This window comes from Mobula birostris, chromosome 11 (assembly GCF_030028105.1).
Source record: "Mobula birostris isolate sMobBir1 chromosome 11, sMobBir1.hap1, whole genome shotgun sequence".
Classification (NCBI taxonomy): Eukaryota; Metazoa; Chordata; class Chondrichthyes; order Myliobatiformes; family Myliobatidae; genus Mobula; species Mobula birostris.
The window spans coordinates 69,971,448-69,989,673 of record NC_092380.1 but is presented as its reverse complement, the minus strand read 5'-3'; the positions used below and the strand labels follow the sequence as shown (position 1 = coordinate 69,989,673).

Genomic DNA, 18,226 nt, shown 5'->3' with positions numbered 1-18,226 from the left:
ATTTCAGATATTTTAGTTTATGTTGCACCTTAATGAAGTCAGCAAAGCAGAAATAAATCATTGAAACAGATAAGACACAAAATATAAACTTTTTTTGAAGTACATGCATCAGAGGCCGACTCACACAAGGATTATGTAAACTACATTATCCATTGATGGTCCATATCACTTTTGGTTAATACTCACCGTATTGACCCACTGAATAACACAGGATCTTGAAGGATGATAGAAAGTCGGGATCGTAACATGCTTAGTGGTAGTTTGGAAATATCAATTCCGTCAATAATTATCCTCCCTATAGTAACAGGACGTGAGCATTCAGCAAAGTGTTCATTTTCAAATACACTGCTGTAGAACAGTGTAGCGTGCATGTGTGGTTTAGAAAACAATGTTCCATTTTAGTAATATAACAGTAATATAACAGTAAAATTAAACTTAATATTCAGCTTTTATGGTAACATTTTCCTCATTTTAGTTGAAATGTTTTGATTAATTTCAAACAGGCATTATCTTAAACTGCACTGATTGGAACTATTGATTAGAGAGATGGATGCAAGGTTGAGAATGTGCCTTGGTTGTTGCATTTGCTGCTTGTGCTTCAGAGTGGAGAGTGATAAGGATTTCAGCTACATTATACTTTTATCTTGGCCTCAACAATGGGTAATTTGTTTCTTAATGTTTAAGTCAAGAGTTTGGGGAGGGGAAGAAACATCTATTAGATCTAAATTTTTTTGATGTTGAAGAGGGGAGGAGGTCAACAAAATAAATATTGGCCTAGATTATGCTGGTAAATGTGGGCAAGTCTGAAACTCCCATGTACAAAGTCAAATGCAGAATTTCCATCTTTGCTAATGGAGAGTTATTGTAAGTTTCAAATATTTCCCATCAGAACTCCCTGGAGTCTGGGAATACAGCCCAATCTTGCTGAGACGTTGAGTATTAGCTCTCATACCAAATTAGAGCTGGTGCTTGATCCCCAATTTCCCTGATTTAATTTAGATTGTTAAAGAAAAACAAACATTTTAATCTCTTCAATTTTACTTTGTTCTTAATTATTTCTGTTCTGCACGTTTTTACCTGATTTTTATTTTACCAGCTTTTAAATTGTTCCAAAATATCACCGAGTCCTCTAATAATCATTGTGTGAAGTAATATTCTGGATTTTAATTGCTTGTATAGAAGGATATGAACATAGTATGATTAAGGCAAGATTTCTTTGTAACTGTGTTTTGTATGTACTCTTGCTGTAAGGTTAGTTCAACTATTCACTTGGGAGCATGTGTAAAAGATGACCTCAAGCTTAAATTAAGAGTTTCCTATTCTTACACCAGTTGTATTATTTTACAGTTCTCTAGTAAAGACACATTCAGAATGGGCTTATAAGAATGACTAGTAAAGGGAATTTTCTTATATACCAAGGTAAATTAAGAATTTCTATTGCTTTTTACATTAAAATATGATTAAAATTAATAAGTGATTCTGTTTTTTTTGTTTGGAACATCAAATTTTACATTTACAGTGTTGTTTTTACTTTGCTAGAACCGTACTTCAATTCAAGCTATGCATTGACCCAATGTATTTTAAAATATTAATATCTACGGGTGAAATTTAAAACAGCAGTTCCCTAGAAAACAGGATTGGTAGATATAAAAAAGTAAATTACAGAATGTATGCAAAACAAACATTGTGTGAAAACTTTACCTTCAAACATATCTACCATTCTGAAAAAGGCTAAAGAAAAAGAAGATTTCCCACTGCCTGTTCGTCCACAGATTCCAACCTGTGTAAAATAGATTCGGTTATCAAACAGTACCAAAACATAGTAAAGCGCGTAGGAAAGCATATAAATATCATGTCGCATCAACATTAACATTTTTAAAATAATTCTTGCATTCTTATATATAACTTGGGTTTTGCATCTAAAAATAAAATGAAGCTTACAGCACTCAGTTGTTGCAGAGTAAATCTGTTTGTGGTTTCCAAGAATGCAGGCAAGTGCAGTTAAATATGGAAGTCCAAAAATTTAGTTGCTCCTCTGAGCTGTGTCAACCTGTGCCACATGGAAAGGCTGTATTTGAAGACACGTAAAGATGAAAAGTTGCCGTGCCTACTCATTAGTTACCTGGTAATATGCTAGCAGTGGGTATACCTGGTGCATTCATAAAAGCACAATCAGAGTTGATTATTGCCAAGCAACTTCCGTGCACTTGACTCCATCTTGTAAACTTATTGTTTTTCTGAATAGTCCAACACAATTCTTAGTTTAGTTGCTATCTCCAGTGCAGATGTTTTAATCTGACTGACCAAAGAACTAGTATATAAAGCAGAGATCACCTCAAAATGATTTTAAGCAACCTTTTCTCACAATTCAAAGCTCCAAAGTCAATGAATTAGTGTTATAAAGGTGAGCAAAATAGCCAAACCATTCCATAAATAGTAATGACACATGAATGCCCTTAACTTTCCTATTTTTGGTTGCATTAAAAACGTATTGGAGAGGATACTAAAGAAAAATATGTTTTAGTTAAACTATATTAAATAATCTGAGTAGACAGCTGAACCACAGTTTAAACTACCTCAAAGGTCAATTTATCTGACAATTTAATATTCCCTTAATGCTGAAGATTAAGAGCCTGTAATGAGGTAGGATTAATCAACAATCTTTCAGTTGAGGGGTACTTTTCCAGACTTAGCTAAGCTAACATCTGTTTACAATACATTTAATTGCAGAAATTTGCATTATTTTAAAAGGAAGAACTATCAAACATCCACTTTCTTATTGACTTTTTTATAACACTCTTTTTGGTATATATTCTACATTGATACATTGTAAAGGTTTTAGAATTCTGATTTTTGTTGTCTTGCTAAGCAAATATCCATTGGCTTCAACATTTTAGCTTTTTTCAAGATTAAGTAATTAACTTACCAACGTCTTTATTTTGGCAAAAAAAACATAATAATAAAGATAAAAGACCTGCATCTTTTTAAAGTATGTTTCTCTTTTCTTTCCTATCCTGAGGACATGTACTCATATTTGAGTATACTTTCATTCCATCAGTAGCCCTACAGTGTTATCTATTTTAGAAGCCTTTTACAGCATGCTTGATTATGAATACAATATTGGTAGATTTCTGGCCTTGCTTTTGAAACTCCAACATAAATGACTATTAAATACAGTAGAAGTACTGCTCAGTGAACTGGAGTTATTCAGAAGGTAGAGAAGGGGAAGAAAAAGCACTTTGTATTATAAGTGCAATGCTTTTAAAAATCTATTTCACTGGCTTGTTCTCATTACGTAAACTGCTTTGTTCTGTACTTTAGGGAAGAACTGCCACTCTGCAAACAGGCACACAAACATGGATGGGATTATTTTCCTGATTGCCTTTCCTTCTGTTAAGGACTACTTGATCTGTACTCCACAATGCCTTTCCTGCTATAATTGAAATTGAAAATGAGCTATATCTGTTATATGAAGACAATCCATACCCTCCTTATTAACCTTTTTAATGGCCACAATGTACGAGTTCCAGTAAGGCAAATTTTCAGAAGCATAGTTCTACTGTGACAGTGCTCATGCATTCCTCTTTTAACATAACATAGAACATAGAATAATACAGCACAGTACAGGCCCCTCAGCCCACATTGTTGTGCCAACCCTCAAACCCTGCCTCTCATATAAACCCCCACCTTAAATTCCTCCATATACCTGTCTAGTAGTCTGTTAAATTTCACTAGTGTATCTGCCTCCACCACTGACTCAGGCAGTGTATTCCACACACCAACCACTCTCTGAGTAAAACACCTTCCTCTAATATCTCCCTTGAACTTCCCACCCCTTACCTTAAAGCCATGTCCCCTTGTATTGAGCAGTGGTGCCCTGGGGAAGAAGGCGCTGGCTATCCACTCGATCTATTCCTCGTAATATCTTGTATACCTCTATCATGTCTCCTCTCATCATGTTTTAGTCATGTTTCAGTCATTTGAAGGCAAAATTTTAAGGACCACCATGAAAGTGATCAGAAATTAAATTGCAATTGTGACGCCAAACCAAGCTATCAGATGATTGATGCTAATGAGAGAGATAAGAGAGACAATGGAGAAACGTTCAAAATGCTAATGAGAGAGGAGAGAGAGATTAACGGAAAAGAAACACAATTCAACTGTTGACAGACCGGTTACTTTGAACCTGAACTGTTTGAAGTTTGATGGACAAGTGATACCCCAGCAGGGGGATAAAAAGAGCAGGTTCGCTAGGCACAGACACACACCACGAGATCACGAGATAACGAGACCTTGGAAGAGCGGTGTGCCCCACAAGTTGGTGGGAGTTTGGAGGTCCGGTTCGCGGGAACCGACGATAGATTCACAGGGTGTAAAGGTACGATCGGTGGGAACCTGGTGTGTGTGTCTGCCCTTGCCTGGGTGCCGGGTTCACCGCGGAAGAACAGTCGTATCCGGAACGGAGGGGTCACAGTCGGCGACCACAGCGGGATAGAAGACATAAAAGTGTCCGCCCAAAACCAACTGCGAAGAACATCAAAGGTCTGCCTGAATCAAATTGCATCCCCCTCCCTCTCTCTCTCTCTAACCTCACAACAGTGATTTCTGTGAACTGTACTAAGCTGAACTGAACTCTATGTCACTTAAGACTGATCATTTTTCCCCTAGACTGCGATAGAGCTTGGTTTGATTCCTATTACCCTAGTTCTGTGTACATGTGTGTATTATCATTGCTAACCTGTTGCACTTATATCCTTATGATTAGAGTACTGTGTTACTTATTTCTTTAATAAAACTTTATTAGTTCCTAGTAATCCAGACTCCAACGAGTGGTCCATTTCTGCTGGTTTGGTAACCCAGTTATGGGGTACGTAACACAATGTACAAAAGAAAGATGCTAGGATCTAAAATCATTTCAAGCACCAGCAACACTTGGTTTGCTCTTTATGATGACTACAGTACTTGTTCGGACCAGCTGTGATAATGCTTGATTATCATATCGGTACAATGGATTACACAATTTTGTGAGCAGCTAGCACCTTGCAAAGTGACACATAGTAATCAACCCTAGCTATTATCATTTAAAAGGTAGTAGAGGGTGGAGCCAGAATTCTGCAGGTAAATATAAATATGGTGAAAGGGCATTAAGGGGTTGAGCAAGCTTCATGAGATTCACTTATTTGTACTGCAAGCTGAGGGAGAAAATAGCAACAACAATCCGATAGAGTGTTATGATATATATCAGACACATTTGCTCCTGAAGATAGGTCTTAGCCCAAAAAATCAACTGTTCATTCATTTCCATAGGTGCTGCACGACTTGCTGAGTTCCCCTAACATATTGTGTGTGTTGCTTTGGATTCCCAGCATCTGCAGACTTTCTCATTTAGACATACTTGCTGTTGTGTTTCCACTGCTACTGATAATCTATTGGTTTATACTTACACTAAACTGCATGGTTCAGTTGTATGTGGTTAACACACAACATCAGCTGCATTGTTGAATTTTAGTGTTACCTGAGTGGCTCTATACAAACAAAAACTAATAGTGGAATATGCCTACACTGCATATTTACAGCAGGCTTGATCACTACATGTGCTAATGCATTCCCAGATACAAGCTGCTAGCTGGATTCACATAACAATTATGTACACTTTGGATGTCATGTTAGAAGGAAAGAAGCACTTAGAAATAATGGGAGCTACACAGGTGAATTTAATGACAAACTAATGCATGAGGCCAATTTCCAATCAGCAACTTCACACAGGTTGAAACTCAATGGGCCTTCTTACCTTTTGTCCTGGACTGATGTGGGCATTCACATTCTTTAACACTGGTTTTAGGGTGCTGTCATAGCGAACACTGAGATTCTGGATTTTGATCTCACCTTCATCTGGCCAGTTGGGAGGAATCTGCGAAGGTGCTGTACCATGTTATTCAGGATGAAAAGAAATAACAGTTAAAAAACTTATTTGCTAAACTTAGCTACTTGGTCATTGGCATTTTCACCAAATATTTTGTTTGGAAATGCTCACATATAAGTCCATCATAATTTTCTGTTTCAATTTTAAGGAGGCTGTTTATTCTCTGCACAGCACCTAATTGTACTTCCATGTCTGCTAGATTGCGTACCATCCAGTTCAAGTAGTTTGAAATCTGCCGAGAAAGGAAAACAATCAAGCATAGTACTACTTGCAGCAATTGGTCAAGCACTGAACAAGAAATAAATATGAACTATAAGCGTAATGACCATACACCTAATACCAAATTCAAAGTTGAATAACTCATATTATTTTTGAACATAATTGAGCAATTGAAAGAATTCCTAATTCAAAATCTCAAACCAAGCCACAATCAGAAACCTATCACAAATTTCCACTTGGAAAACTAGCTAATAGGTCTCAAAAAATAAAACTTGGGTTGTACTCCCAAGAACATCTGAGGCTAAGGGAAGACCTGACAGAGGCATAACTAGGATAGACAGTTGGAATCTTTACTCCGAGGCAGAAGTGTCAAACACCAGAGGATATGTGTTTATGGTTAGAAGGAGGACGTTTAAAAGCGAAGTGAGAGGCAACTATTTTTAATGCAGAGTGGTAGGTGCCTAGAAAATGTGGCCAAGAATAATAGTGGAAGCAGGCAGTTTGGTGGAGTTTAAGAGGCTTTCATAAATATGAAAGGAATGGGTTATATGGATGATACAGGGGAGGAGGACATTTAGTAAAAATTGGTGTCAAGATTGGCTCAAAATTGGGGGGGGGGTGGGCACAAATGGCCTGTCCATTGCTGTACGATTCTATCATCTGTCTCCATTTATACTTTATACTTTATTGTCACCAAATAATTGATACTAGAATGTACAATCATCCCAGTGATATTTGATTCTGCGCTTCCCGCTCCCTGGATTACAAATATTAAATATTAAAAACAGTAAAAATTAGTAAATAGTAAAAATTAAATTATAAATCATAAATAGAAAATAGAAAAATGGAAAGTAAGGTAGTGCAAAAAAACCGAGAGGCAGGTCCGGATATTTGGAGGGTACGGCCCAGATCCGGGTCAGGATCTGTTCAGCAGTCTTATCACAGTTGGAAAGAAGCTGTTCCCAAATCTGGCTGTATGAGTCTTCAAGCTCCTGAGCCTTCTCCTGGAGGGAGAGGAATTGCCATGCCTTGGAGTTTAGAAGAATGAGGGGAGACCTCATAGAAACATTTCGAATGTTAAAAGGCATGGACAGAGTGGATGTGCAAAGTTGTTTCCCATGATGGGGGAGTCTAGTACGAGAGGGCATGACTTCAGGATTGAAGGGCGCCCTTTCAGAACAGAAATGCAAAAAAATTTTTTTAGTCAGAGGGTGGTGAATCTATGGAATTTGTTGCCATGGGCAGCAGTGGAGGCCAAGTCATTGGGTATATTTAAGGCAGAGATTGATAGGTAACTGAGTAGCCAGGGCATCAAAGGTTATGGTGAGAAGGCGGGGCAGTGGGACTAAATAGGGTAAAATGGATCAGCTCATGATAAAATGGCGGAGCAGACTCGATGGGCCGAATGGCCTACTTCTGCTCCTTTGTCTTATGGTCTCATGGCCTTATGGTTGTCTGAGTGGGTAGTTTCCTTGATCATCCTGACAGCACTGCTCCGACAGCATGCAGTGTAAAGCGAGTCCAAGGACAGAAGACTGGTTTGTGTGATTTCCAACAAACTGCAGGTGAACCAAGTTCGTAACTAATACTGACAACCTCCAAATCAAGTTCAGTAAGCATTTGTCAGCAGGTAATTTTGATAGAAAAGAAAATTTTAAAGATTAGGGTAAAGAATCCACAACTTGTATTTGCAGACAGGGATGATCCTGGATCAGAGATTTTGGCAGATTGTGTACTACAGCAAAGTCAGTTGATAGTCATATTTCAGTCTAGTTGAACAAGGGGATGGAGATGAGCACTCTACGAGGGAAGTGCAGGAAGAAAGATAGCCTGACAAAGGACAAGGGACATCAAAGTCAAGGACAGGTTTGATTGGGTACTGCAGTAAATGTGTAAATGAAGTGGAAAGCTAAAAATTAGTTACTTGATGTTAAAACATGAATGTAAATGAATCAGTGAGATGCTTTTCCTGTGAATGACGCACAAAGATATCACTGTAGTGTGATTGTAAGGAAGCTAAAGAAATTTGGCATGCCTTACTAATTTTTATCAATGCACCACAGAAAGCTTTCTATCTTGATGCATTATGGCTTGGCATGGCAATTACTCTGCACTTGACCACAAGGGAGTTGTATACACAGCTCAGTACATCTTAAGAACCAGCCTCCTCTCTATGGACTCTGTCTATAATTCTCACTTTTTAGTAAATCAGCCAGCATTGTCAAAGACCCCACCCACCCTGTACGTTTGCTCTTCTCCCCTCTTCCACTGGGCAGAACATTCAAAACAGTGAAAGCATGTACCACCAGGCTCAAGGACAGTTTCGATCCCAATATTGTCAGACTCTTTAACAGACTTCTTGTATGATAAGATGGACTCTCGGTCTCACAATCTACAGTACCTCATTATGATTTTTGCACTTTTTTCTTCACCTGCACTCTGCTCTTTAGATAGCTTTTACACTTTAGTCGGCATTGTTATTGTTGTATCTTATTCTAGCTCAATGCTCTGTGTAATGAATTGATCTTTATTAACAATATGCAAAACAAACTTTTCATTGTAACTTGGTACAGTGACAATAATAAATGAATACCAATTCTTGGTATTGGCCTGAACTTTTATTAACATCCTAATTACAGTAGTAAAATTGTCAAAGAAATAAATTTAATGTTCTCACCATTAGGGCATAGGTCAGTCCCAGACCAACAAGTCCTGATGCAAGTCCGTAGTATAGTGAGTTGGTGATGGATGCAACTGCTGCAATGAGAACTACACATGCTCCTATATATTCCTAGAAAAAAAAACATGGGGAACAGGCTGATATGCACGCAAATCAGAATAAAGCAGGTGTCAGACCTGGGCTTGGTACAAGCAATTGCCAGAGTCATAATCAGATTTAATATCACTGTGAAACATTGTGAAACATTGTGAAATTTGTTGTCTTTCCAGCAGCAGTACCATGCGATATATAAAAATAGAAAAAATGTGAGTTTCGGTAACGATATAGCTATATATATATATGATGCTTTTTTGAGGCATGAGGTTGTGCATTCAATACTCACTTATTGAAATCTCTTGGTGTGTAGCTACAGTGGCATGCAAAAGTTTGGGCACCCCTGGTCAAAATTTCTGTTACTGTGAATAGTTGAGTAGAAGATGAACTGATCTCCAAAAGTCATGAAGTTAAAGATGAAACATTCTTTTCAACATTTTAAGCAAGATTAGTGTATTACTTTCGCTTTGTACAATTTTAGAGTGAAGAAAGGAAAGCAGAACCATGCAAAAGTTTGGGCACCCCAAGAGATATGAGCTCTCAGATAACTTTTACCAAGGCATCAGACCTTAATTAGCTTGTTAGGGCTTTGGCTTGTTCACAGTCATTGTTAGGAAAGGCCAGGTGATGCAAATTTAAAAGCTTTATAAATACCCTGACTCCTCAAACCTTGGCCCAACAATCGGCAACCATGGGCTCCTCTAAGCAGCTGCCAAGCACTCTGAAGATTAAAATAAATGATGCCCACAAAGCAGGAGAAGGCCTTTTCAGGTAGCTATTTCCTCAGCCAGTGGCATGGGGAACATTTCACTGGTAGAGGGAAGAATGAATTCAATTAAATACCAGCAAATTCTGGAAGCAAACATCACGCTGTCTGTAAAAAAGCTGAAGATGAAAAGAGGATGGCTTCTACAACAGGATACTGATCCTAAACACACCTCAAAATCCACAATGGACTACCTCAAGAGGCGCATGCTGAAAGTTTTGCCATGGCCCTCACAGTCCTCCGACCTAAACATCATCAAAAATCTGTGGATAGACCTCAAAAGAGTAGTGCATGCAAGACGGTCCAAGAATCTCACAGAACTAGAAGCCTTTTGCAAGGAAGAATGAACGAAAATCCCCCAAACAAGAATTGAAAGACTCCTAGCTGGCTACAGAAAGCGTTTACAAGCTGTGATACTTGCCAAAGAGGGTGTTACTAAGTACTGACCATGCAGGGTGCCCAAACTTTTGCTTCAGGGCCCTTTTTTTGTTATTTTGAAACTGTAAATTATGGAAATAAAAAAGTAATCTTGCTTAAAATATTAAAGAAAAGTGTCATCTTTAACTTTATGCCTTTTGGAAATCAGGTCACCTTTTACTCACTTAGCTACTCACAGTAACAGAAGTTTTGACCAGGGGTGACCAAACTTTTGCATGCCACTGTACATAAGCAATAAGCTTTAAGTCTTTGGGTGTATCTAGATCAATTACCTTCAATAAATTTTGAGTGTAGGTCAGTGAAGTTAAACATTCACCTTTGGTAAGCTATTGTAGAGATGTCGAATGTGCCACTCAAATTCTAACTTTATAAGATTGAGAAAATACAATGAAAAACAATTAATATTGAAGACTCCAGGTCTGAAGCCCTTACCATACGAACTTCGAGCCAACGATTGGCAGCCGTGAGGAACAAGGAGGCAATGTTGTTAGTGTCGGTCAGCTCCAGCAGCTTGTGCCTAAAGCGATTTTCTTCCCTGAAAACATAGCCATACAGGTTTCATTGGCAACAATTTTATTAGACATGAATACTTGTTTTTACCAAAACCATTCTTCCCCCTTGGTGTTTACCATCTAAAATAGTTTAATTCTGCACCCATTCAGAATTTTAGCACTAGAATGATCTATTACTATGTTGTTATGCACAGCTGTACTCTCTGCTTCCATTTCTGAAACCTGAGACTACGTTGATTTCTCATGCAAGGGAGTGGTTTGCTCAGTCAGTATCAGTATTCAGACGAAGTGGTAGAGAGAACTTCTATGGGTAATCCTGTGACAGATGTTGATATACAATATGGGTTGTGAGGACATAATTGATCTTTACTGGGTTAGACTCCATGATCAAGTGGCTCTTAAACATTCATAACTGAGGCTAAAGATAAAGTTATTTGGTTAAGAGATTATAGTTCTACTAATAAATCAGAATTCTGTACCTTCAGGGGGTAAGTACGAACAACTAACAGGAAAAACGTAAATTTAGGATTAATGAATATTTACACATAGCTTTTTCTTTAGGCCATAGAACAAAGTTTCCTGACTTCATTGTATCATCATTCACTTAGTCTGACATAATCACTCTGTCCGAAACCTCGAAGCAGGAGTTCATGGTAGAATGGCCAGTTCCTTGGGAAGACTGGATTGAGGAGGCTTTTGAACGTAAGAAAGTCAAATACCTGGAGTTGGTATAGCAGTGCCAGACACAGGATTGGAGGACACGATATGACCTATAGAGCTGAGGTGTAGAGGTTTTGCTGGCTGCTCACTGTGCAGAACCTACTCTCTCCTTGGCATTATGGGGACTGCAAAGAAAAAAGCGATTGGGACTGTCACAGAGGCTGCTGACTGAGCCTCCAGATGGCTATGGATCAGGAGGTGTGACCCATGGACTAATGCTGCTGGGACAAAAGCCAGGGCCTGATCAACCCTGGCTGGGTCGCATGGACAACAGTGTCTGATGTTGAAAGACTCAAAATACACGATGACCCCAGGTTACATCACTGATGATGTGTCCCAGCGCATCCTGGGATGTATCTCGGCGTTACTCATAGGCTGTAAAAGGAGGGCATGCTGTGAGATTCCACTTCCCTTGGGTTCACTGTCAGTACAAAAATAATCTTCAATTATATTGGAAAAATGCAATTTGCAATATTGTACAAAATTTACAATTCATCCAGCCATTTTGCATTGCAATACCATTCCATACTCTTTTGCATTTTTCAATGCGAAATTCTACATTTTTGGGCTGCAAAATAGCGGTGAAGATTTCTTTATATACAGTGACATGCAAAAGTTTGGGCACCCCTCGTCAAAATTTCTGTTACTGTGAACAGTTAAGTGAGTAGAAGAGGAACTGATCTCCAAAAGCCATAAAATTGAAGATGAAACATTCTTTTCAACATTTTAAGCAAGATTAGTATATTATTTTTGTTTTGTACAAGTTTAGAGTGGAAAAAAAGGAAAGGAGCACCATGCAAAAGTTTGGGCACCCCAAGAGATTTGAGCTCTCAGATAACTTTTACCAAGGTCTCAGACCTTAATTAGCTTGTTAGGACTATGGCTTGTTCACAATCATCATTAAGAAAGGCCAGGTTATGCAAATTTCAAAGCTCTATAAACACCTGAATCCTCAAACCTTGTCCCAACAATCAGCAGCCATGGGCTCCTCTAAGCAGCTGCCTAGCACTCTGAAAATTAAAATAACTGATGCCCACAAAGCAGGAGAAAGCTATAGGAAGATAGCAAAGCGTTTTCAGGTAGCCGTTTCCTCAGTTCATAATGTAATTAAGAAATGGAAGTTAACAGGAACGGTGGAGGTCAAGTTGAGGTCTAGAAGACCAAGAAAACTTTCTAAGAGAACTGCTCATAGGATTGCTAGAAAGGCAAATCAAAACCCCCATTTGACTGCAAAAGACCTTCAGGAAGAGTTAGCAGACTCTGGGGTGGTGGTGCACTGTTCTACTGTGCAGCAATACCTGCACAAATATGACCTGCATGGAAGAGTCATGTGAAGAAAACCTCTCCTGCATCCTCACCACAAAATTCAGCGCCAGAAGTTTGCAAAGGAACATCTAAACAAGCCTGATGCATTTTGGAAACAAGTCCTGTGGACTGATGAAGTTAAAATAGAACTTTTTGGCCGCAATAAGCAAAGGTATGTTTGGAGAACAAAGGGTGCAGAATTTCATGAAAATAACAGCCCATCAACTGTTAAGCATGGGGGTGTATCGATCATGCTTTGGGCTTGTGTTGCAGCCAGTGGCACAGGGAACATTTCACTGGTAGAGGGAAGAATGAATTCAATTAAATACCAGCAAATTCTGGAAGCAAACATCACACTGTCTGTAAAAAAGCTGAAGATGAAAAGAGGATGGCTTCTACAACAGGATATTGATCCTAAACACACCTCAAAATCCACAATGGACTACCTCAAGAGGCGCAAGCTGAAGGTTTTGCCATGGCCCTCACAGTCCCCTGACCTAAACGTCACCGAAAATCTGTGGATAGACCTCAAAAAAGCAGTGCATGCAAGGCAGCCCAAGAATCTCACAGAACTAGAAGCCTTTTGCAAGGAAGAATGGGCGAAAATCCTCCAAACAAGAATTGAAAGACTCTTAGCTGGCTACAGAAAGCGTTTACAAGCTGTGATACTTGCCAAAGAGGGTGTTACTAAGTACTGACCATGCCTGGTGCCTAAACTTTTGCTTCGTGCCCTTTTCTTTTTGTGTTATTTTGAAACTGTAAAAGATGGAAATAAAAAAAAGTAATTTTGCTTAAAATATTAAAGAAATGTGTCATCTTTAACTTTATGCGTTTTGGGAATCAGGTCATCTTTTACTCGTTCAGCTATTCACAGTAACAGAAATTTTGACCAGAGGTGCCCAAACTTTTGCACATTTCTGTCTCTCATTCCACTGGAAATTGTAAACTTTTGCATATTTCCCGGCAGTTTCTGAACCCAACTTTCGAAATAGCAGGTTAATAAGGTTAGTTAGATGTGAATTGTTAAACTCATAGAGCAACATTTATTGCAGATCTAACTTTAGCTCAGTTTATCATCACTCCTCATGATAAGATGAAGTACAAGATAATATCAAATAAACAAAATGCTCAATTAGTAACCATTAACGCAAAATTAGATACCGTCCTACAGTTTTGCCAAAAACATGAAGTTTATAAGGGGGCATTATCCTAACATGCTCTGATGAAGCTAACTCTTCAAAGTAATTACCCATACACTATTATGCAATCTCCTGATGGGGAATCAGAATGCCCATTCTGTTTTATATATGCAAAATTTTGGCAGAATAAGAACATAAATCAGAGAGAAGCATAGACTCTATGATCCCTTAAAGCTGGTTCATCATTCAGTGATATAACAGTTAATATGATCTTGGTCTCAGTGTCTTGTCTCCCATAATTCTTTATTTCATAATATTGCAAATATCTTGACCTCCAATTCATTCAACAATGCAAAGCTACCATTTAATATGAGATTATATTGCTTTACCTCAAGGCCCGTATTGTGATTAGACCCTCCACAGTCTCAGAAAAATGTGAAAGTACTGGCAATTGTGTGCTGTCATCCAATTGCTGGAGGTCTCTGCATATAGTAAAATGGTAAGATGCCTGTCAAAGGTTTTAAGTTCTAATCAACTTTATGCAACTACATACTGATTAATACATTTGTCATGGAAGCACTCTAGGAATCCTGAAGATCAATAAGTTTGTTGAATTTAAGTTTAATATATTTATGGAAAATGTACATGGAAGTGCATTTGATCAGAAAGGAATAACGCAGAATTTAGCATTTATTAAAACATGCATAAATTATACAGATCTTCTGATACAATAAACTGGGCATTGTTGATTCAATATACAAACAGACCCAGCTTGCTAATTGTTGGGTTTATTTGATAATATTTAATTTTAATAAGATTCATTAGAAATTGAAGAGTATTTTATTTTTGTTCTCATATTCACAGGAAGGAGCTGAAGGACTAATGCTGTTGAGCATGTGTTCCCCACCTTTTTTATGCCATGGACCCCTACCTTTAACTGAGAGGTCCATGCATCCCAGGTTGGGAACCCTGTTGTAGAGTGTTTTAGACTAAAACCAGGAGGACCAGGTGGTGACTTTCCTATGTTTCAAATAAATAAAAAAAATAGGTGGAGATAGCCATAGTTTGTTTTTAATAAATAAGTAGTGCCTTTAGCATTCAACCATGAGCCATGGCAGGCGAAGATGGGTGAAACAGCAGAAAAATAATGTACCATTTTAATTTGGTAGCAGAAGATGCACTTCTGCATAAAGCTCTTCAGAAAGCCAAATCTGTTCTGAGACTTTGTACATAAGTCATTCAAAGATGTCTTCCTTTTTAGTTAATGGAGGTTTTCCATTATTGACAAGGCTCCGAAATGCTTCATCTTAATTTCCTGTACTACCTACTAAATATTGAAAGGTCTAGATAGAGTGGGTCAGACACATTATTCATCTCTTTCCCTTTAAGTATTCTGAAGGACCCATTCCCTCCATATCTCTCTGGTCCACTCTTCTAACTCTACCAACCACTCACTTTCTCGTGCAGGAGATGGCAATATCTACTATATCCTTTTACCTGTTCCCTTTCTACCAATCAGCAAACCTAAGAGTCCTTCCAGGTGATTTTTGCCAACTTACTGCATTGCATTTAATGCTCATGATGTGGTAACTTTTACACTGGAGAAATCAAGTTTAGATTGGGTAGCTAACTTAAAAAGCTGTCATTCAGTGTGCAGGGCTGTCCTAGAACATCTAGCTTCCTATCGTTAAATTTCCATCCATTTCTACACTGACCTACTTTCACCCTGTCAACAATGCAGTGTAAGCTCAAGGAACAGCACCTTGCTTTCAGTCTGAATATGTTGCAGCTCTTAGTTCCTAACATTATATTTATCTGTTTTGTGTTACTGTTTCTTCCTTTACTTTCCCTCTGTAGTTGAGGCTGTACTATTTCATTTTGACTATTTTTTTTGTCAAGCTAATAGCTATCTTAAAAATCAACAATTCAAAGCAGCAATAACAGACAATCTCTGTTCTCTCTACCCTCCACCTTTCTGAATGTAAAAACATATTTTTTTCTCTCATTTCAGTTTGACTGACAGACCATTTCTCTCCCTACTGACACTGCAGCGCTTCGAATATTTTGTTTTTGATACAATATGTACTCTATTTACAAGTTGATTATATTCCTAGGCAATGTTAAACAAATTTCAAAAAATCAAATAGTCTTGGCACAATGATTTCATCGTATTTTGATTCAGTGAATTCTTAAGAATAGAGAATGACATCTAACTCATTACAAAAGAAATGATTCACACATCAATATATATCATTCACGTGAACTAACGCTTGTTGTTTGTTGAAAATGTGTATTGTTCAGCTTGATGTTGTCAATGCAGTGATTCTATAAACTTAATTCTCTAAAGAGTCATCAATTCTAGTTTCTGGTGGTCAGTTACCTGGATGCCACTCTGAAGTACTTCTGGATAAAGTAATAAGCCACTGCAAGTGGAACAAGTGCAATGATGAATATTGGAGTCACATATGAAATCACTGCCAGGGCACAGAGACACAAAAGAGTTGATCGACTGAGACACTCCAAGGTGGCAGGAATGTGCTGAAAACAAAGACAGCAACACTGTTAATCCACCCATCAACACTCATCCTCGAAAGTTTGTTGGTTATAACAAATTATTACTCAAATTACCCTTGAGAAGTCCGAGGAAGCTGAGGAATTGTGCATAGAAATAACTAGTTATCACTCTTAGTATCAAATCAGTTACCTAAATATCCACCTGGATTGTGTTGTCTTGGCGCGTGGCCATGTGGTTAAGGTGTTTGTCTAGTGACCTGGAGGTTGCTAGTTTGAGCCTTGGCTGAGGTAGCGTGTTGTGTCCTTGAGCAAGGCACTTAACCACACACTGCTCTGCGACGACACCGGTGCCAAGCTGTATGGGTCCTAATGCCCTTCCCTTGGACAACATCGGTGGTGTGGAGAGGGGAGACTTGCAGCATGGGCACTGCCAGTCTTCCATACAACCTTGCCCAGGCCTGCCCCCTGGAAACCTTCCAAGACACAAATCCATGGTCTCACGAGACTAACGGATGCCTATTGGGTTGTAAAAAGGACAGCTGCTCCATTGGGAACTGGTATCTTTATCCAGCATGCTGAAAGGGGGAGCTGCACTGGGAGTCTGATTTCCCACTCGACCAATCAGCTGTCTTTCCTCCACTGGTTGTTCTAGGTTGCACTCAGCTGAAGGACTACGTGCACTTCTCCTCCAGCTGCTCGGCCTTATCAACACACACAAAACACTGGAGGACAGCAGTCCACTTTCAGCCCGAAACGTCCACTGTACTTTTTTTCCCCATAGATGCTGCCTGGCCTGCTGAGTTCCTGCAGCATTTTGTGTGTGTTGCTTGGATGTCCAGCATCTGCAGACACTATCTTGTTTGTTCTCAGCTGCATGCTAGCAATGGCTGATGTACAAGCAGCAAATCTAAATTTGGGTTCGGATTTTTTTCTTGCTTTTCACTTAAACTACTCTAAAGAAATTGTAAAAAGAATGTACTGCATTTTAATTTTTTTAACTGAATATCAGGGATGCATCGGAATGAGTGAAACATGCCTGGGTTGTATACAGTGACATATATGTAGTTCGATAATAAATTTACTTTGAACTTTGGATCTTGTTGTTCCCCTGCAGGTATCTACAGGGTATTGCCTTTGGACTAGCACAGTAAGTGGGTGTAGTGTGAGTCAGTTGAGCATGATTTGGCCTATGGTTTCAGTTAAGAAGTCTGTAAATCTTTTCCCATAATGATTGCAAATGAAACAGAACTTGCAACATAGTTAAAGCAGAGTAAAATTTGAAGAGGAGATGGACAAGGGAGGTGAAAAGAATAAGTAGAGATGATACAGGGCAAATTTTACAAACAGTTACAAGAAGAGTCTGATTTTTTTGGATGCTATTACAAAACCTTTGAAGATAGCAGTGTGGAAAAACAAAATGATTAATGAAACATATGTCAAAAGTTTCAAAATTATGCAAAACCCATGTGGGCACTTTTTAAGGAAGACTAATGGAGCAAATACATAAGAGATTAATAGGGATAACTCGTGCTTAGTTCCTTAGTTTTCCTGAATTGTAAATCAGCTGCAGGAATGAGAAGTTTATATTTAAATTGAGAGACTGCAAATACGGGATTCCAGGCTTTAAAGCATACAGGATTCTGGGATTTATAACCAATGGAATTGGGTACAAGCTCAAGAAAAACATTAAAAATCTGTATAAAGCTCTGAGACAACCACACCTTCAGAATGTTGAACATTGACCATTGCAAAGGTCTGAGTAGCATTATATCAAAAAGCAAGAAAGAACCAGTGCTGGAAATAGAAATGAAAACACAAAACGCTGGAAATACCCAGATCAGGCAGCATCCGAACATGCTGGCAGACCTTCTGAGTATTTCCAGCATTTCCTGTTTATATTTAACTATTTTATCATAC

The 18,226-nt window shown here is 38.5% G+C and overlaps 1 protein-coding gene across 7 annotated transcripts in view; it reads right to left on the bottom strand.

The window, feature by feature from the left end:
- Positions 1-18,226, bottom strand: part of abcc8 (ATP-binding cassette, sub-family C (CFTR/MRP), member 8) — a 178,115-nt gene that overhangs the window by 14,952 nt on the left and 144,937 nt on the right. For 6 of the 7 annotated variants that reach the window (XM_072272452.1, XM_072272457.1, XM_072272459.1 and 3 more), the window contains 8 exons: positions 16,176-16,333; positions 14,185-14,277; positions 10,552-10,654; positions 8,820-8,933; positions 6,035-6,155; positions 5,792-5,922; positions 1,702-1,780; positions 187-295 (listed from right to left, as the gene is read on the bottom strand). In XM_072272452.1, coding sequence (XP_072128553.1) covers positions 187-295; positions 1,702-1,780; positions 5,792-5,922; positions 6,035-6,155; positions 8,820-8,933; positions 10,552-10,654; positions 14,185-14,277; positions 16,176-16,333 — 908 coding nt within the window. The remainder of the gene's footprint in view (positions 1-186; positions 296-1,701; positions 1,781-5,791; positions 5,923-6,034; positions 6,156-8,819; positions 8,934-10,551; positions 10,655-14,184; positions 14,278-16,175; positions 16,334-18,226) is intronic. The other variant, XM_072272458.1, reaches the window with a different exon arrangement.